Raw genomic sequence first — 22,156 nt, 5'->3', positions numbered from 1 at the left:
GTAAAGACAATAAGGAAAACAGAGAGCTTGTAAAGACAATAAGGAAAACAGAGAGCTTGTAGAGATAATAAGGAAAACAGAGAGCTTGTAAAGACAATAAGGAAAACAGAGAGCTTGTAGAGATAATAAGGAAAACAGAGAGCTTGTAAAGACAATAAGGAAAACAGAGAGCTTGTAAAGACAATAAGGAAAACAGAGAGCTTGTAGAGATAATAAGGAAAACAGAGAGCTTGTAAAGACAATAAGGAAAACAGAGAGCTTGTAAAGACAATAAGGAAAACAGAGAGCTTGTAAAGACAATAAGGAAAACAGAGAGCTTGTAAAGATAATAAGGAAAACAGAGAGCTTGTAAAGACAATAAGGAAAACAGAGAGCTTGTAAAGATAATAAGGAAAACAGAGAGCTTGTAGAGATAATAAGGAAAACAGAGAGCTTGTAGAGATAATAAGGAAAACAGAGAGCTTGTAGAGATAATAAGGAAAACAGAGAGCTTGTAGAGATAATAAGGAAAACAGAGAGCTTGTAGAGATAATAAGGAAAACAGAGAGCTTGTAAAGACAATAAGGAAAACAGAGAGCTTGTAAAGATAATAAGGAAAACAGAGAGCTTGTAGAGATAATAAGGAAAACAGAGAACTTGTAGAGATAATAAGGAAAACAGAGAGCTTGTAGAGATAATAAGGAAAACAGAGAGCTTGTAGAGATAATAAGGAAAACAGAGAGCTTGTAGAGATAATAAGGAAAACAGAGAGCTTGTGTCACATCCTGACCATGGTAAGCTGTTATTTTCTATGGTAGAGTAGGTCAGGGTGTGACAGGGGGGTTTATTCTATGTGTTCTATTTCTATGTTCTTAGGTTCTAGTTTTTGTATTTCTATGATGGTTTGTTTGGGATGATCTCCCATGAGAGGCAGCTGGTCCTCGTTGTCTCTAATTGGAGATCATACTTAAGTAGGGGTTTTTCTTCCTGGGTTTTGTGGGTGATTATTTTTGAGTAGTGTTTGTTTCTCCTATGCGTCACGGTTTGTTGTTTTCTCTATTCAGTTATTTGATGTATCGCATAGTTTCACAGAGTAAATAAAATGTGGAACGACACACACACTGCACTTTGGTCCGTTTCTTCCAACGACAATCGTGACAGCTTGTAAAGACAATAAGGAAAACAGAGAGCTTGTAAAGACAATAAGGAAAACAGAGAGCTTGGGGAGATAATAAGGAAAACAGAGGGCTTGTAAAGATAATAAGGAAAACAGAGAACTTGTAAAGATAATAAGGAAAACAGAGAGCTTGTAAAGACAATAAGGAAAACACTGAGCTTGTAAAGACAATAAGGAAAACAGAGAGCTTGTGAAGATAATAAGGAAAACAGAGAGCTTGTAAAGACAATAAGGAAAACACTGAGCTTGTAAAGATAATAAGGAAAACAGAGAGCTTGTAAAGACAATAAGGAAAACAGAGAGCTTGGAGAGATAATAAGGAAAACAGAGAGCTTGTAAAGATAATAAGGAAAACAGAAAGCTTGTAAAGATAATAAGGAAAACATTGAGCTTGTAAAGACAATAAGGAAAACAGAGAGCTTGTGAAGATAATAAGGAAAACAGTGAGCTTGTAAATATAATAAGGAAAACAGCGAGCTTGTAAAGTTAATAAGGAAAACAGAGAGATTGTAGAGATAATAAGGAAAAAAGAGTGCTTGTAAAGATAATAAGAAAAACACTGAGCTTGTAAAGATAAGGAAAACAGAGAGCTTGTAAAAATAATAAGGAAAACAGTGAGCTTGTAAAGATAATAAGGAAAACAGCGAGCTTGAAAAGATAATAAGGAAAACAGAGAGCTTGTTGAGATAATAAGGAAAACACTGAGCTTGTAAAGATAATAAGAAAAACACTGAGCTTGTAACAATAATAAGGAAAACACTGAGCTTGTAAAGATAATAAGGAAAACAGAGAGCTTATAAAACTAATAAGGAAAACAGTGAGCTTGTAAAGATAATAAGGAAAACAGAGAGCTTGTGAAGATAATAAGGAAAACAGTGAGCTTGTAAATATAATAAGGAAAACAGCGAGCTTGTAAAGTTAATAAGGAAAACAGAGAGCTTGTAGAGATAATAAGGAAAACAGAGTGCTTGTAAAGATAATAAGAAAAACACTGAGCTTGTAAAGATAAGGAAAACAGAAAGCTTGTAAAAATAATAAGGAAAACAGTGAGCTTGTAAAGATAATAAGGAAAACAGCGAGCTTGAAAAGATAATAAGGAAAACAGAGAGCTTGTTGAGATAATAAGGAAAACACTGAGCTTGTAAAGATAATAAGAAAAACACTGAGCTTGTAACAATAATAAGGAAAACACTGAGCTTGTAAAGATAATAAGGAAAACAGAGAGCTTATAAAACTAATAAGGAAAACAGTGAGCTTGTAAAGATAATAAGGAAAACAGAGAGCTTGTAAAGATAATAAGGAAAACAGAGAGCTTGTAAAGATAATAAGGAAAACAGATAGCTTGTAAAGATAATAAGGAAAACAGAGAGCTTGTAAAGATAATAAGGAAAACAGAGAGCTTGTAAAGATAATAAGGAAAACAGAGAGCTTGTAAAGACAATAAGGAAAACAGAGAGCTTGTAAAGATAATAAGGAAAACAGAGAGCTTGTAAAGATAATAAGGAAAACAGAGAGCTTGTAAACACAATAAGGAAAACAGAGAGCTTGTAAAGATAATAAGGAAAACAGAGAGCTTGTAAAGATAATAAGGAAAACAGAGAGCTTGGAGAGATAATAAGGAAAACAGAGAGCTTGTAAAGATAATAAGGAAAACAGAGAGCTTGGAGAGATAATAAGGAAAACAGAGAGCTTGTAAAGATAATAAGGAAAACACTGAGCTTGTAAAGACAATAAGGAAAACAAGAGAGCTTGTAAAGACAATAAGGAAAACAGAAAGCTTGGAGAGATAATAAGGAAAACAGAGAGCTTGTAAAGATAATAAGGAAAACAGAGAGCTTGTAAAGATAAAACAGGGATCTTGTAAAGATAATAAGGAAAACAGGGATCTTGTAAAGATAATAAGGAAAACAGAGAGCTTGTAAAGATAATAAGGAAAACCCTGAGCTAGTAAAGATAATAAGGAAAACAGAGAACTTGTAAAGATAATAAGAAAAACAGAGAGCTTGTAAAGATAAAACAGGGATCTTGTAAAGATAATAAGGAAAACAGGGATCTTGTAAAGATAATAAGGAAAACAGAGAGCTTGTAAAGATAATAAGGAAAACCCTGAGCTAGTAAAGATAATAAGGAAAACAGAGAACTTGTAAAGATAATAAGGAAAACAGAGAGCTTGTAAAGATAATATGGAAAGCAGTGAGCTTGTAAAGATAATAAGGAAAACAGAGAGCTTGTAATGATAATAAGGAAAACAGAGAGCTTGTAAAGATAATAAGGAAAACACTGAGCTTGTAAAGATAATAAGGAAAGCAGTGAGCTTGTAAAGATAATAAGGAAAACAGAGAACTTGTAAAGATAATAAGGAAAACAGAGAGCTTGTAAAGATAATAAGGAAAGCAGTGAGCTTGTAAAGACAATAAGGAAAACAGAGAACTTATAAAGATAATAAGGAAAACAGAGAACTTATAAAGATAATAAGGAAAACAGAGAGCTTGGTAAACAGTGGGCTTGTAAAGATAATAAGGAAAACAGAGAGCTTATAAAGATAATAAGGAAAACAGTGAGATTGTAAAGATAATAAGGAAAACAGAGAACTTGTAAAGATAATAATGAAAACTGAGCTTGTAAAGATAATAAGGAAAACATTGAGCTTGTAAAGAAAAAATACATTTCTAGGAGAATATCGTAGGTAAAATAGTGAGTTGACAACTGCAGCTGTGTTTTACCTTGATCAAACTGCTTCTGGATATTGTCTTGATCAGTCTTGTTCCCACTCACGCGATACAGGCCCTCTGTTGTAAGTCCTGGAGGACAAAAGAACAGACATATTTAGAGCATAAGTACAGGCAGTGTGAATCTACTACTTGACCTGCTATCAACATGGTTCCACTGTGAAAAGGGCAGGAGAAGTTTAAAGACACTTTTCCGTTTAGCAATGATTTCAGATCAGAGAAAAATAAAACACAGACACAACCACCGTGATATTAAGCATGGCCCGAGACGATTTTTACACACACACACACACACACACACACACACACACACACACACACACACACACACACACACACACACACACACACACACACACACACACACACACACACACACACACACACACACACACACACACACACACTGTGGAGGAGGTGGAGGAAAAGGCTGTCAGTTTTGAGGGGTAGAGGAAACACAGGCCCTGGCCCTGGGATACAGTAAGCAGCACCTCCAAACCTAATCTAACCAATCCAAACCTAACCTAACCAAGCCAAACCTAACCAAACCTAACCTAACCAAACCTAACCAAACCTAACCAGACCTAACCAAACCTAACCTAACCAAACCAAACCTAACCAAACCTAACCGAATCTAACCAAACCTAACCAAACCAGACCTAACCAGACCAGACCAAACCTAACCTAACCAAACCTAACCAAACCTAACCAGACCTAACCAAACCTAACCTAACCAAACCTAACCTAACCAAACCTAACCAAACCAGACCTAACAAGACCAGACCAAACCTAACCAAACCTAACCGAATCTAACCAAACCTAACCAAACCTAACCTAATCTAACCAAACCTAACCTAACCAAACCAAACCTACTTTCAAAAGTAGACAATACAGACAATTAAAATACCTGACAGGAAACACATTTAACATTCAGTTGATGCTTTCTATTTCCTGTCCAGTCATATGGTCTATAGCATTAGATGTTCTTTCTACTTCCTGTCCAGTCATATGGACTATAGCATTAGATGTTCTTTTGTTTTTCTTGAAGGTGGATTTACTTTTTGCCTGAGAAATATGTATTGGTAAAGAGTTCCATTCAGCTATGGCCCTACATAAAAATGTCGATTTAAGATGATTTGTCCTTGGCTTAGGTTGTCTTAGCTGCCCTGAATTTGCCTGTCTGGTTTGGTGGTTATGCGTGCTGCTAGTATGTACTAACTGGTCTGAAAAATACTGTTTTTTTGAAAAATATAATATTACTAAAGAAAATCAGAAGACTGGATAGTAATTTGTTTTCAACGTGAAGCCATGAGAGACTCTGATGCATTTGGATAAGATTCATATAGATTGATCAATGAAGAGCTAATCTGGCAGCTGTCACGCCCTGGCCATAGAGAGGGTTTTATTCTCTATTTTAGTTAGGCCAGGGTGGGCATTCTATGTCTTTTTTTCTGTTTTGTATTTCTTTGTTTTGGGTATGGTTCTCAATCAGGGACAGCTGTATATCGTTGTCTCTGATTGGGAGCCATACTTAGGTATCCTGTTTTCCTTTGGGTTTTGTGGGTGGTTAATTTCTGTTTAGTGTTGCTAACCTGACAGAACTGTTTGGCTGTCGGTTTCTTGTTTCTTTGTTTAAGTGTTCTATAATAAATACATGATGAGCACTCACCACGCTGCGCCTTGGTCTACTCTCTGCAACGGCCGTTACAGAACCACCCACCACAAGAAGACCAAGCAGCGTGGTATGGAGGAACAGAGGGTTATAGACTCCTGGACGTGGGAGATGATTTGGGACGGAAAGGGACCCTGGACAACGCCTGGGGAGTATCGCCGCCCGCAGTGGGAGATCGAGGCAGCGAAGGCAGAACGGCGATACTGGGAGGAACAGGCAAATCAACAAAGCAGGCACGAGAGGCAGCCCCCCCCAAAAATGTGGGGGGGGCACATGGGGAGATTGGCGGAGTCAGGCAATAGACCTGAGCCAACTCCCCGTGCTTACCGTGGGGAGCGGTTGATGTGGAGAGCACCGTGCTATGCGGAAGTGCGCACGGTCTCGCCCATCCGCATGCACCGTCCGGTGCGGTCGATACCAGCCCCCCGCAAGTGCCGTGCTAGAGTGGGCATCCAGCCAGGGAGAAGTACGCCGGCGCAGCACATGTGGCCACCAGTGCGTCTCCTAGGTCCAGCCTTCCCTGCGCCTGCTCTACGCACGGCAGCCCTCAATCTCCAGCACAGCCCAGTTCGCCCTGTGCCAGCGCTTCGCCCGTGCCGGGCTACAGTGACAACTCAGCCAGGACGGGTTGTGCAGGCCGTGCGCTCCAGACCGCCAGTGCGTCTCCAGGACCCGGTCTATCCGGTGCCTGCTCCCAAAGCCAGGCCTCCTGCATGTCTCCCCAGCCTGGTGAGTCCTGTGCCTGCGCCCAGAGCCAGGCGTCCTGCAAGTCTCACCAGCCTGGTGAGTCCTGTGCCTGCGCCCAGAGCCAGGCCTCCTTCAAGTCTCCTCAGCCTGGTGAGTCCTGTGCCTGCTCCCAGAGCCAGGCCTCCTTCAAGTCTCCTCAGCCTGGTGAGTCCTGTGTCTGCGCCCAGAGCCAGGCCTCCTTCAAGTCTCCCCAGCCTGGTGAGTCCTGTGTCTGCGCCCAGAGCCAGGCCTCCTGCAAGTCTCCCCAGCCTGGTGAGTCATGTGTCTGCGCCCAGAGCCAGGCCTCCTTCAAGTCTCCCCAGCCTGGTGAGTCCTGTGCCTGCTCCCAGAGCCAGGCCTCCTGCAAGTCTCCCCAGCCTGGTGAGTCTTGTGCCTGCTCCCAGAGCCAGGCCTCCTTCAAGTCTCCCCAGCCTGGTGAGTCCTGTGCCTGCTCCCAGAGCCAGGCCTCCTGCAAGTCTCCTCAGCCTGGTGAGTCCTGTGCCTGCTCCCAGAGCCAGGCCTCCTTCAAGTCTCCACAGCCTGGTGAGTCCTGTGCCTGCTCCCAGAGCCAGGCCTCCTGCATGTCTCCCCAGCCTGGTGAGTCCTGTGCCTGCCGCCTGTCCGGAGCCGCCAGAGTCGCCCGCCAGTCCGGAACCGCCAGAGTCGCCCGCCAGTCGGGAGCCGCCAGAGTCGCCCGCCTGTCCGGGCCCGCTGCGAGGGTCCCCAGTCCGGGGTCGGCGGCGAGGGTCCCCACTCCAGAGGCGCCACCTAAGTGGGCCAAGCCGAAGGTGGAGCGGGGTCCACGTCCCGCACCAGAGCCGCCGCCGTAAGGAAGGCCCACCCGGACCCTCCCCTTTAGAGTCAGGTTTTGCGGCCGGAGTCCGCACCTTTGGGGGAGGGGGGGGGGGGGGGGTACTGTCACGCCCTGGCCATAGAGAGGGTTTTATTCTCTATTTTGGTTAGGCCAGGGTGGGCATTCTATGTCCTTTTTACTATGATTTGTATTTCTTTGTTTTCTTTGTTTTGTTGCTAACCTGTCAGAACTGTTTGGCTGTCGGTTTCTTGTTTCTTTGTTTAAGTGTTCTATAATAAATACATGATGAGCACTCACCACGCTGCGCCTTGGTCTACTCTCTGCAACGGCCGTTACAGCAGCCCTGTTCTGAGCCATTTGGAGCTTTTTTATATCTACCAGGGATTGACCATATAACTGGACAGTACTCTAAGTGTGATAGGACCAGGGATTGACCATATAATTGGACAGTACTCTAAGTGTGATAGGACCAGGGATTGACCATATAACTGGACAGTACTCTAAGTGTGATAGGACCAGGGATTGACCATATAATTGGACAGTACTCTAAGTGTGATAGGACCAGGGATTGACCATATAACTGGACAGTACTCTAAGTGTGATAGGACCAGGGATTGACCATATAACTGGACAGTACTCTAAGTGTGATAGGACCAGGGATTGACCATATAATTGGACAGTACTCTAAGTGTGATAGGACCAGGGATTGACCATATAATTGGACAGTACTCTAAGTGTGATAGGACCAGGGATTGACCATATAACTGGACAGTACTCTAAGTGTGATAGGACCAGGGATTGACCATATAATTGGACAGTACTCTAAGTGTGATAGGACCAGGGATTGACCATATAATTGGACAGTACTCTAAGTGTGATAGGACCAGGGATTGACCATATAATTGGACAGTACTCTAAGTGTGATAGGACCAGGGATTGACCATATAACTGGACAGTACTCTAAGTGTGATAGGACCAGGGATTGACCATATAATTGGACAGTACTCTAAGTGTGATAGGACCAGGGATTGACCATATAACTGGACAGTACTCTAAGTGTGATAGGACCAGGGATTGACCATATAACTGGACAGTACTCTAAGTGTGATAGGACCAGGGATTGACCATATAATTGGACAGTACTCTAAGTGTGATAGGACCAGGGATTGACCATATAATTGGACAGTACTCTAAGTGTTATAGGACAGGTTGGTTGTTTAGCAACAAAACCGACGCATTGCGCAACTATGGGGCAAAACAGACGGGGTTGGCTTAGACTGTTGACAACATGTCAATTATATTTAGTGTCCAATGTTTATTGTAAACAAGACATTGAATCAAGAACAAGATATAACTAACTGAAATGAGCCACCTACTATTCTCCACATGGCAGTTTGTTGTCATTGTTGCTAGCTATCTGGCCATCCAGAATCACAGCAGCACACAGCCTTCTGCCCCACTTAAGCGTGTGCATTGTTTTCATGACGTTGTCAGCTAACCTGTCTATACAATCTCAACTCCCCTCACATTGTCCATAATATATTCATGGTTCATGTTTCTATTCATCATTGCATGATGAGACACAATAGCGTGTTTGCAGTATCAGTTTGCCGGTTGGATAGTTGTCAGTCTCAACAGCTAATCTGGGGACAGCACTTGGGGAGCATCTGACCAGCAGAATAATGCAGGCACTGTGTGTGTGTGTGTGTGTGTGTGGTGTGTGTGTGTGTGTGTGTGTGTGCGCGTCTCAGACACAGAGCTGAGCAGCGTTGAGGCAGTTTATAGTACACACACACAGGCACGGATACACAGGCACACACACACACACACACAGGCACACACACACACAGGGACACACACACAGGCACGGACACACACACACACACAGGCACGGACACACAGGCACACACACACACAGGCACACACACACAGGCACACACACACACACACACACACACACACACACACACACACACACACACACACACACACACACACACACACACACACACACACACACACACACACACACACACACACACACACACACACAGGCACACACACAGTGTGGGACTAGCTAGCTACAGTACACATTCCTGAGATGCTACAACATGTCAGAGCAGGTCCTCTCTTAGACTACTGATGTGATGGCACAGTGTGTTTATATAATCATTTTATATAGTGAAGCACAGGGGTACAGGTAGAGGGGAACGGTAGGAGCTGAATGTAATATATAGTAAAACACAGGGGTACAGGTAGAGGGGAACGGTAGGAGCTGAATGTAATATATAGTAAAACACAGGGGTACAGGTAGAGGGGAACGGTAGGAGCTGAATGTAATATATAGTAAAGCACAGGGGTACAGGTAGAGGGGAACGGTAGGAGCTGAATGTAATATATAGTGAAGCACAGGGGTACAGGTAGAGGGGAACGGTAGGAGCTGAATGTAATATATAGTAAAACACAGGAGTACAGGTAGAGGGGAACGGTAGGAGCTGAATGTAATATATAGTAAAACACAGGGGTACAGGTAGAGGGGAACGGTAGGAGCTGAATGTAATATATAGTAAAGCACAGGGGTACAGGTAGAGGGGAACGGTAGGAGCTGAATGTAATATATAGTAAAGCACAGGGGTACAGGTAGAGGGGAACGGTAGGAGCTGAATGTAATATATAGTAAAACACAGGGGTACAGGTAGAGGGGAACGGTAGGAGCTGAATGTAATATATAGTAAAACACAGGGGTACAGGTAGAGGGGAACGGTAGGAGCTGAATGTAATATATAGTAAAACACAGGGGTACAGGTAGAGGGGAACGGTAGGAGCTGAATGTAATATATAGTAAAACACAGGGGTACAGGTAGAGGGGAACGGTAGGAGCTGAATGTAATATATAGTAAAGCACAGGGGTACAGGTAGAGGGGAACGGTAGGAGCTGAATGTAATATATAGTAAAACACAGGGGTACAGGTAGAGGGGAACGGTAGGAGCTGAATGTAATATATAGTAATGCACAGGGGTACAGGTAGAGGGGAACGGTAGGAGCTGAATGTAATATATAGTAAAGCACAGGGGTACAGGTAGAGGGGAACGGTAGGAGCTGAATGTAATATATAGTAAAGCACAGGGGTACAGGTAGAGGGGAACGGTAGGAGCTGAATGTAATATATAGTAAAACACAGGGGTACAGGTAGAGGGGAACGGTAGGAGCTGAATGTAATATATAGTAAAGCACAGGGGTACAGGTAGAGGGGAACGGTAGGAGCTGAATGTAATATATAGTAAAACACAGGGGTACAGGTAGAGGGGAACGGTAGGAGCTGAATTTAATATATAGTAAAGCACAGGGGTACAGGTAGAGGGGAACGGTAGGAGCTGAATGTAATATATAGTAAAGCACAGGGGTACAGGTAGAGGGGAACGGTAGGAGCTGAATGTAATATATAGTAAAACACAGGGGTACAGGTAGAGGGGAACGGTAGGAGCTGAATGTAATATATAGTGAAGCACAGGGGTACAGGTAGAGGGGAACGATAAATGGCAAGTGGAAATCCAGATGAATCCCACACTCCCTATTCCCTATATAGTGCATTATTTTTGATCATTTGGGACACGGCCCAAGCTTAGTTATGAAATGAACAGCAGTGTCTTATGGGAATGGAAAGCGTAAATTTCCTCCCCAAACGGCCCTTGTGCAATTTGTTTGAAAGAGTGTGTATTTGTGTGTGTGTGTGTGTGTGTGTGTGTGTGTGTGTGTGTGTGTGTGTGTGTGTGTGTGTGTGTGTGTGTGTGTGTGTGTGTGTGTGTGTGGTGTTAGGCCCCTCCTGACACACACACAGAAAACACTACACAAGAGCAGCTGCTTTACGAGAAGCACTGGGGACATTTCCATGCATGATAAGATAGAGATAAGAGCTTCTACTTTATAGTGCAGAGTGTAACACTGACTCCCTCTTAATGCTGTCATTCATGACTTATGTTCATATTTCCTGTAACTACTATTTCATTAGAAGCCAGTTAAGCTATGTTTCCTGTAACCACTATTAGAAGCAACTAAAAAGCCATTCAATGTTTGTTAGGGTCTATTCTGAGAAGCGACCAAAGGCATCATACTAAGACAGAGCTAGGGCTAAATAGCCCAGTCTAACGACTTACTGTAGATACAGACATGCAGGTCACAGCCATAGAATCTATCTAGCATAATCATGTTCTACTCATTATATTTCTATGTTCACAGCACCTGTCAGTTCTAGAGGTCGACCAATTATGATTTTTCAACGCCGATACCGATTATTGGAGGACCCAAAAAAGCCGATACCGATTAATCAGACAATTTATTTATCTGTAATAATGACAATTACAACAATACTGAATGAACACTTTATTTTAACTTAATATGATACATCAATAAAATCTATTTAGCCTCAAATAAATAATGAAACATGTTGAATTTGGTTTAAATAAAGCAAAAACAAAGTGTTGGCGAAGAAAGTAAAAGTGCAATATGTGCCATGTAAAAAAGCTAACGTTTAAGTGCCTTGCTCAGAACATGGGAACATATGAAAGCTGGTGGTTCCTTTTAACATGAGTCTTTAATATTCCCAGGTAAGAAGTTTTAGGTTGTAGTTATTATAGGAATTATAGGACTATTTCTCTCTCTACCATTTGTATTTCATATACCTTTGACTATTGGATGTTCTTATAGGCACTATAGTATTGCCAGTGTAACAGTATAGCTTCCGTCCCTCTCCTCGCTCCTACCTGGGCTCGAACCAGGAACACATCGACAACAGCCAACCTTGAAGCAGCGTTACCCATCGCTCCACAAAAGCCGCAGCAAACAACTACTTCAAGGTCTCAGAGCGAGTGACGTTACCGATTGAAACACTATTAGCGAGCACCCCGCTAACTAGCGAGCAATTTCACATCGGTTACACCAGCCTAATCTCAGGAGTTGATAGGCTTGAAGTCATAAACAGCTCAATGCTTGAAGCACAGCGAAGAGCTGCTGGCAAATGCAGGAAAGTGCTGTTTGAATGAACGTTAACGAGCCTGCTGCTGCCTACCACTGCTCAGTCAGACTGCTCTATCAAATATCAAATCATAGACTTAATTATAACATAACGCACAGAAATACGAGCCTTAGGTCATTAATATGGTCAAATCCGGAAACTATCATTTTGAAAACAAAACGTTTATTCTTTCAGTGAAATACGGAACCGTTCCGTATTTTATCTAACGGGTGGCATCCATAAGTCTAAATATTGCTGTTACATTGCACAACCTTCAATGTTATGTCAATATTATGTACAATTCTGGCAAATTAATTACGGTCTTTGTTAGGAAAAAAAGGTATTCACACAGTTCGCAACGAGCCAGCCGGCCCAAACTGCTGCATATACCCTGACTGCTTGCACAGAACGCAAGAGAAGTGACAAAATTTCCCTAGTTAAAATAAATTCATGTTAGCAGGCAATATTAACTAAATATGCAGGTTTAAAAATATATACTTGTGTATTGATTTTAAAGAAAGGCATTTATGGTTAGGTACACATTGATGCAACGACAGTGCTTTTTCGTGAATGCGCTTGTTAAATCATCACCCGTTTGGCGAAGTAGGCTGTGATTCGATGAGAAATGAACAGGCACCGCATTGATTATATTCAACGCAGGACAAGCTAGATAAACTAGTAATATCATAAACCATGTGTAGTTAACTAGTGATTATGTTAAGATTGATTGTTTTTTATAAGATAAGTTTAATCCTAGCTTGCAACTTACCTTGGCTTCTTGCTAAACTTGCGTAACAGCCTGACACGCAGTCTCCTCATGGAGTGCAATGTAATCGTCCAAAATCGGTGTCCAAAAATGGGCCAAGGTTTTTGACTGGAAGTGACCCTGCCTGCACTTTAGTCAAATAACTGGGAAGAAGGTTGCAGCCAAAGACAATAAGAACAAAATGAACTCAACTGAGGGAGGGAAGCACAATAGGGAAGTTATCCGAATTTAGATGTGTTCTACAAGCCGGATGTTCCATTGTCCTGCTCCCTAACTACACATTAATTGAACATCACCTCCACTACTACTACCACCTCCACTACTACTATCTCCACTACTACCACCTCCACTACTACCACCTCCACTACTACTACCTCCACTACTACTACCTCCACTACTACCACCTCCACTACTACTACCTCCACTACTACTACCACCTCCACTACTACTACCACCTCCACTACTACTATCTCCACTACTACCACCTCCACTACTACTACCACCTCCACTACTACTATCTCCACTACTACTACCTCCACTACTACTACCTCCACTACTACTACCTCCACTACTACTACCTCCACTACTACTACTACCTCCACTACCACTACCACCTCCACTACTACTACCACCTCCACTACTACTATCTCCACTACTACCACCTCCACTACTACTATCTCCACTACTACCACCTCCACTACTACTACCTCCACTACTACTACCACCTCCACTACTACTACCACCTCCACTACTACTACCACCTCCACTACTACTATCTCCACTACTACCACCTCCACTACTACTACCTCCACTACTACTACCTCCACTACTACTACCACCTCCACTACTACTACCACCTCCACTACTACTATCTCCACTACTACTACCTCCACGTAATCGGCCAAAATCGATGTCCAAAAATGGGCCAAGGTTTTTGACTGGAAGTGACCCTGCCTGCACTTTAGTCAAATAACTGGGAAGAAGGTTGCAGCCAAAGACAATAAGAACAAAACTACTATCTCCACTACTACCACCTCCACTACTACTACCTCCACTACTACTACCACCACTAATACCACTACTACTACCACCACTAATACCACTACTACTACCACTACTACTACCACTACTACTACCACTACTACTACCACTACTACCACCACTAATACCACTACTACTACCACCACTAATACCACTACTACCACCATTAATACCACCACTACTACTACCACCACCTCCACTACTACTACCTCCACTACTACTACCTCCACTAATACGACTACTACTACCACCACTAATACCACTACTACCACCACTACTACCACTACTACTACCACTACTACCACTACTACTACCACTAATACCACCACTAATACTACCACCACCTCCACTACTACTACCACCACTACTACCACTAATACCACTACTACTACCACTAATACCACTACTACCACTACTACTACCACTAATACCACTACTACCACTACTACTACCACTACTACTAACACCACCTCCACTACTACAACCTCCAGTACTACTACCACCACTACTACTACCACCACCTCCACTACTACAACATGTGACCTAGCTAGCTAACTGCAACTTGAAAGTAGACTTTATGGAAAATAAAGAAAATATAGACATCTTCTTGAAAGATAATGCAACAAAGCATGATGTTACTCTTACTGGAAATGGATTCAGTTGTTAGCTATATAAACTTGGCTTAGCTTTAAAAGAAAGTCAGTGCATTTCAACCATAGCTAATGTAAATGGTTCTGTACTTATGTTTCCATAGCCCGACCTGAGGCTGCGCGGCCTGTGTCTGCCAGGAATGTCCGAAGGCTGCTGAGCTTTCAGAGGTACCTCCACTCGTCACGGTTCTTTCACGGCATCCCAGCCTCCAACCCTCTAGGCTACATCCTTGACGATGACTTCACAGGTCAAGCCAAGTTAATGCTGCAGAAGGTTGGAAACTGGAACTTTGATATTTTCCTGTTTGACAGACTTACGAACGGAACAGCCTCGTCAACCTGACCTTTCACTTATTCAACACGTATGGGTTAATTGAGCTCTTCCAGTTGGACATGGTTAAACTTAGGAGATTTTTAGTCATGATTCAAGAGGACTACCACTGCCAGAACCCCTACCACAATGCAGTCCACGCTGCAGATGTGACTCAGGCCATGTATTGCTACTTGCAGGAGCCCAAGCTTGCTGAGACGCTGACCTCCTGTGATATCCTGCTGGGTCTGCTTGCTGCTGCCACCCATGATCTGGACCATCCAGGTGTCAACCAGCCTTTCCTCATCAAAACGGACCATTACCTTGCAGCACTGTACAAGAATAGCTCAGTTTTGGAGAATCACCACTGGAAGTCTGCGGTGGGCCTGCTCCGTGAATCAGACCTGCTGTCCCACCTCCCCACTGAAGACAGATTGAACATGGAGGAGAGGCTTGGATCCCTGATTCTGGCTACGGACATCAGCAGGCAGAATGACTATCTTTCAGAGTTCAGGACACACTTGGACAAGGGAGAGCTCTGCCTCACTAACGGAGGACATCGACACTTTATCCTTCAGATGGCTCTGAAGTGTGCGGACATCTGCAACCCCTGCCGCCCGTGGAAACTCAGCAAACAGTGGAGCGAGAAAGTGACGGAGGAGTTCTTCCACCAAGGTGACATTGAGCGGAAACATAATCTTGAAGTAACCCCACTCTGTGACAGGCAATCCAACTCGGTTGCCAATATACAGATTGGCTTCATGGCGTACGTGGTAGAGCCTCTCTTTGTGGAATGGTCACGCTTCTCTGACACACGGCTGTCCATGACCATGATGAGCCACCTGAGCCTGAACAAGCAAGGCTGGAAGGAGAGGAAGGACAAGCAGGAGGCTAGCTCTAGTAGGGTCTCAGAGGAACAGAGGACTCCTGCCACCAAAGACTCAAACTCCAAAGTATTACCTCAGGGAAGCAAAGGGTCATGACATGCCAAGCATGACTGGCGCCCACGGTGAGGTGAGAAAGAGTGAAATTTGTAAGTCGCTCTGGATAAGAGCGTCTGCTAAATGACTTAAATGTACAACCTCCAGTACTACTACCACCACCTCCACTACTACTACCACTACCACCACCACCTCCAGTACTACTACCACCACTACCACTACTACTACTAATACCTCCACAACCACCACAAATACCACTACTACCACTACCACTACTACTACTACTACTACTACCACTACTACCACTACTACTACTACTACTACCTTTTTTATTTAACTAGGCAAGTCAGTTAAGAACAAATTCTCATTTACAATGACGGCCTATGAACAGTGGGTTAACTGCCTTGTTCAGGGGCAGAATGACAGATTTTTACCTTGTCAGCTCAGGGATTCGATCTAGCAACCTTTCGGTCATTGGCCCAATGCTCTAACCACTAGACTACCTGCCGCCCCACTAGGCTGCTGTTACCACTACCACTACCAATACTACTACCACTACCAATACTACTACTCCCATTATGTCTCTGTCTAGGAGTCAGAGCACTTGATTAAGTGATTAGCATCATGTTCTACATATCACTATATAAAGTTAGCCTGGTCCCAGATCTGTTTTTGCCATCTTGCCAATGCTAACTCCTATGTTCATTGTCAGGAGTTGGCAGGTGCAAGACAGCCCAAACAGATCTGGGACCAGGCTAGTACAGAACATAAGCTCTCCTTACAACTACAACTTTCGTAAATAGTGTAGCAGACTGATGGCAGCACTAGAATCTTTGCATTTCAAAATCTGACCTCCAGCGGTAGATAAACTTCTGATATCCTTTTGGATGGGCGTGACCGGTAGTTCCTCACAACGTCATAACGTCCTAGAAACAGTGGAACAATCCACTAAAGCGTTTAGTTTAACTGCCGGGCAGCTGCCTGGATTGTTTGATGACTAACTTTTATCTGCTGCAACGGAAACAATACAATCCACTAACCTGGCCTCTGCTTGTCACATGATGCTAGTACAAAAGGTCAGCAGTTAGCTAGAGATGTACTCTACCACTGCTTCCATAATGTTGTTGAACACAAATATATATATATAGAGTTTAGGCTTAAATAATGTAGCCTGTAGGCTTGTCAGTAATCCCCCTAGTTTCAATTCCAGGCCAAACAAATGCGGCATCAAAACTGTTAATTGAAACCAAATAGAAGCCAAACTCTTCTAGGTAACAATGGTATGAGAAATATGCTGTGTAAAACCAGTCAGGGGACAGGGTTGAGCAAATTGGGTCTTCACTATCACTGCCCGCGTTCCCCATCCTCCTGATCTAATGCTATCCTACACCAGTAGCAGCAGCAGCCCACAGATTCCCATCCACACTCCACAGGAAATTGGTTTAAAAATAAACTGTGTTTTATTAAATCCATTCATCACAAGGCCTCAACTAATTCAGTCAGAGAAATAAAACAAGGAAGCTACTATCGCCCAAATGACCTTGACTGTTGTGGTGGTGACTGAACCCAAACATCACAGCCAAATCTATTGCAATGTTCTGGTTGTTTGTAGGTAGTATCTACTCTGTCATCTATCATGTGTGGAATAGTCTAGGAGCCCTATTCCATCCTCCGCGGTGAGAGGCGGAGGCTCAGGCTAGTGCTTTGTGTATCCTAAATAGCACCTTATTTCATATACTTACTTCTGAGCAGGGCCAAAAGGCCTGGCAGGCATAATTACAGTAGTAGCCCATCCTCCAGCAGCACTAACAGTAACTGCACTGTGTCAAGAGACCAGAGCATCCGAGCCGACTCATCAATTTCCAGCCTAGTGCATTAATAACTGTCCTTCCTTGCAGCCCTCTGTGCCCATAAATCACCAGCCCAAGATGCAATGCGGGGGAGGGGGGGACTAGTCTGTGTCCCAAATGGCACCCTATTCCCTATATAGTGCACTACTTCTGACGTAGTGCTAGGGCTTTGGGCAACAGTAGTGCATTTTAAAGGGAATAGATGAGCAACCAGACACCCATTTCTCACACACACCTTCAACACTGACTCAATATCCAGACACCCATTCCTCACACACACCTTCAACACTGACTCAATATCCAGACACCCATTCCTCGCACACACCTTCAACACTGACTCAATATCCAGACACCCATTCCTCACACACACCTTCAACACTGACTCAATATCCAGACACCCATTCCTCACACACACCTTCAACACTGACTCAATATCCAGACACCCATTCCTCACACACACCTTCAACACTGACTCAATATCCAGACACCCATTCCTCACACACCTTCAACACTGACTCAATATCCAGACACCCATTCCTCACACACACCTTCAACACTGACTCAATATCCAGACACCCATTCCTCGCACACACCTTCAACACTGACTCAATATCCAGACACCCATTCCTCGCACACACCTTCAACACTGACTCAATATCCAGACACCCATTCCTCACACACACCTTCAACACTGACTCATTATCCAGACACCCATTCCTCACACACACCTTCAACACTGACTCAATATCCAGACACCCATTCCTCACACACACCTTCAACACTGACTCAATATCCAGACACCCATTCCTCACACACACCTTCAACTCCACTAAAGCCACACTGACTCAATATCCAGGACCAGCCAGACAGGACTCTTCTAGTAGGCACAATTAGAACTAAGCGTCCTAGCTGGAGTCTTTTGTCATTCGAGCAAAGCAAGATTACCTCATCATTGATTATCAAATGCCATTTGGTCTCTACCGTTTGTAGTAAAATGGTCAAATAACCCAGCAGGCCAGTGTTGAAACAATTTAAACTTGGACCACAAGCTTGGATAGACAAGACACATGACTGCTTCTCTCCTCGCTGGGGCTGAGTGAACACACCCTAATCCAGTTTGCATTCCATATGGCACCCTATTCCCTATATAGTGCACTACTTTTATCCAGAGCCATTTGGGAGGTAGCAGCAGAGTAAAGGAGTGAAGGATGAGCTCATAGACGTCAAGCCCAGTTGCCAGAGCAGAGCGCTGTCTGTCTGAGTGTCTGTCTGTCTGTGGACGTAAGGTGTTATCACACAGGAATGTGTACAGATACAGCGGAGCGGGCTGTAAGAAAGCAGCTCCACTGGCACCGGAGAAGATTAAGCAGAAGGAGGGAGGGATGGAGGGAGGAGAGGAGGCACAGCAGCTCTTATCTGGGGCCTGCAGCACAGTGCTGTCCCTCATGCTGCTACTGCTCTGACTAGAGGAGAGGAGGCAGTCATTATCATGAACTTCTTCTATCTCCCTTTCTCTCTTCATCTCTCTACCTCTACTTGTCTCTCTCTCTCTCCTCCCTCTTTTTCTCTCTCTCCCCCTATCCTCTCTTCATCTCTCTACCTCTACTTGTCTCTCTCTCTCTCCTCCCTCTTTTTCTCTCTCTCCCCCTATCCTCTCTTCATCTCTCTACCCCTACTTGTCTCTCTCTCTCTCTCTCTCTCCTCCCTCTTTTTCTCTCTCTCCCTCCCTCTCTCTGTCAGGGATGATACAGGGCTGTCTGGACTGACTCAGCTATACAGGAAACCTGGGCAGAGACTGGCTAATCATGAGAGGAAGGAAGAGAGATGGGTAACGGAATCCATAATGAGAAGTCTGGTAAGCTGACCAGGGTAGAAGAACTGAGCAAATTGTTGAGCTCCAGGCCAGTCGTCAGTGTAAAATCATATTCTAGTTGCTGTATAGGCTGTGTCATAGGGCTCTGGTCAAAAGTAGTGCACTATGTAGGGTATAGGGTGCCATTTGGGATCAAGGCATAGTCTATCAATTAACTAAGTGTTCATGAAGTTTTCCAGTGGCTTGTTGTTGTGTGTTGTTGTGATCACTGGAGCTTGTCTGAGGTGTTAGCCTGGGACCAATCCTCAAGTGAGACTACGGTCAGTCAGACCCTATTCCCTATAAGTGCACTACTTTTCATTATGGTCAAACCCTACGGGCTCTGGTCAAAAGTAGTGAGTGCACTATGTAGGCAATAGGGTGCCATTTAAGATGCATGCAGTCAGACAGCTCCTCCTCCTCCTGCCAGACTGTAGTGGTGGACATCTCCCCCTCTCTGAGCCAAACTGACACAACCACCATCGCATCATTTGATTCAACTCATCTCAAATTTATCATGAACAGATGGGGCACATTTTAAAAATAGACCCTTTACTTCTCAAACTGTAGCAATTGCATAATAATTTGCAGTGTGTGTGTGTGTGTGTGTGTGTGTGTGACAGTAAATGAGAAAGATGTACATCACTGTTCCACTTTCCTTACACCTCTCTCTCTCTCTCTGTCCCTCTCTCGCTCTGTCCCTCTCTCTCTTTCCCTATCTTTCTCTCTCTCTCTACCTCTCTTCTCTCACCAGGGACAGCAGTAGAAAACCAAAGCTACATGAGTTGTCTTATTGTAAAAGATGAACAGCTGTGTGGCCCATTAAAAATCCTGGCCTGGATATAATGGGATAGAATGTGATGGATTATTATGCTAGCAACAAAAAAGGCTTGTAATAAGACAAATCTGAATTCTTCTAAACAGTTTATTAAAGTTGACCTAATAGGAACACAGTGTATGATAAGGCCTTGCTGATAATCTACAGGGGAATATACTTCATGTTTTGATGACATTAGCCATAGATATTGACGTTGACGTCACATTGACAGAATGACTTTCTGATTAACAGCTAGGCTACATTCTTTTGCTTCCTTAAACTTTCTCAATACTTTTCTTTTTTGCTGGCAGCTTAGAAAAGTATGAGCCTGTAAGTAAGCATTTCACTGTAAGGTCGACACCTGTTAAACTTTGATTTGAGTAGTTTGGTGGATTTGTCTGAAAAGTGCCAAATGTACTCTCTCATTCACACACACACACACACACACACACACACACACACACACACACACACACACACACACACACACACACACACACACACACACACACACACAGGTCTAACGCTAATCACGTTAGGAGTGTTAGAGAGGCGTATAACACAATGATCCGCACATTCAAGCACTTCACTCCAGCATCCCTGAGAAGCATTCATACCTGGGGTGAAGTAGCTATGCTGGCTAACTGTGTGATATGGGAAGGACTACAAGTCAAGCCACGATGCCAGGGCCCCTCAACTTCAAGCATAGAGCCATGAAAACTGTTACATAAACAAGAATACATGTTCTATAGTGTATCAGTGTGTGTGTGAGCGTGTGTTAGTACATCGCTCAGGGTTATTTGGCCCTGGCTGACATACCAACAATTGTTGAAGAACAGAGAACAGGAACTGATGGAGCCACAGTACAGTTACTGCGTCCCAAATGGCACCCTATTCCATATGTAGTGCACCACTTTTGACCAGGGCTCTGGTTACAATTAGTACACTATGTAGGGAACATGGTGCCATTTGGAACATAAGCCAGTGTTTAGCGCCTGTTGCAGGGAGTATTCTGTTCAGGCAGTGTTGTGTTGTTCTGCCATTATGAGGCTGACGTGATGGGCAGCAGAAGAGGCAGCGGAGCCCCCCCCCCCCCCCCCCGGTGCCTGTGGGAGGGACGGTGGCACTGGCAGGCAGCTTAGAACAGGGTTGTGTTCCGTAGGGAGAAAATGTTTTGAATAGGAGTGAAACAAGGGGGCACCACTTGATCTTGTGCAATAGGAATATAGATTTTTGTTTTGCGTTGTGTGTTCTACTGAACAAGACCCATGCCTGCTGTTATACACCGGGGCCTCCTAGGGCCAGCACCAGGCTAGAGGAGGTGGAGGTGGAGGAGTGCCTATCACCAGCCAGCCCAGCTTGCTTGCAGCCACAGCTAGAGAAGAACGGGACCTGATTTGTGTAGAGTCGACAGCTCTGTCATATCCAACTCACTCAAGCTCCCTCTGTGACATTCCCTGGCCCCACACTGAGGGGAGAAAGCAGAACACACTGCCAAAGGGAATAACAGGAGATTGTTTTGTTCAACATGGACAGCTAAGCGTTCGCCCTGTCTGCCAAGACCTTGATAAAGCAGCCTGCCGCATCATCACAACTTCCCCAGCTGCAGCTGGTCTGCAGCAAGGTGCTTGAGTAACATCCGTCAGGGGAAGAAAAGTGACAACACAACAGCAGCAAAGCAGAGGTCAGATCGTCAGTTCCAGTATTAGTTTAGAGAGAGAAGCCCCATGCATAAATGATTGTTGTTTGTGTCAAATGACAAATCAATCAGTCTGGTGGGACACAGATCCCTAGTGTCATAGGAGGTGTGGGGGGGTAAG

General features: G+C 44.0%; 1 protein-coding gene and 1 pseudogene across 1 annotated transcript in view; one reads left to right on the top strand and one right to left on the bottom strand.

Annotated features, from left to right (window-relative positions):
- Positions 1-22,156, bottom strand: part of LOC106611209 (rho GTPase-activating protein 5) — an 80,125-nt gene that overhangs the window by 39,514 nt on the left and 18,455 nt on the right. Inside the window, exon 4 of the mRNA XM_082955737.1 lies at positions 3,880-3,957. Coding sequence (XP_082811863.1) covers positions 3,880-3,957 — 78 coding nt within the window. The remainder of the gene's footprint in view (positions 1-3,879; positions 3,958-22,156) is intronic.
- LOC106611210 (high affinity 3',5'-cyclic-AMP phosphodiesterase 7A pseudogene) lies at positions 14,640-15,945 on the top strand (annotated as a pseudogene).

The sequence above is a fragment of the Salmo salar genome, chromosome 09 (assembly GCF_965601325.2).
Source record: "Salmo salar chromosome 09, fSalSal1, whole genome shotgun sequence".
Classification (NCBI taxonomy): domain Eukaryota; kingdom Metazoa; phylum Chordata; class Actinopteri; order Salmoniformes; family Salmonidae; genus Salmo; species Salmo salar.
This window is presented reverse-complemented; position numbering and strand designations above follow the sequence as displayed.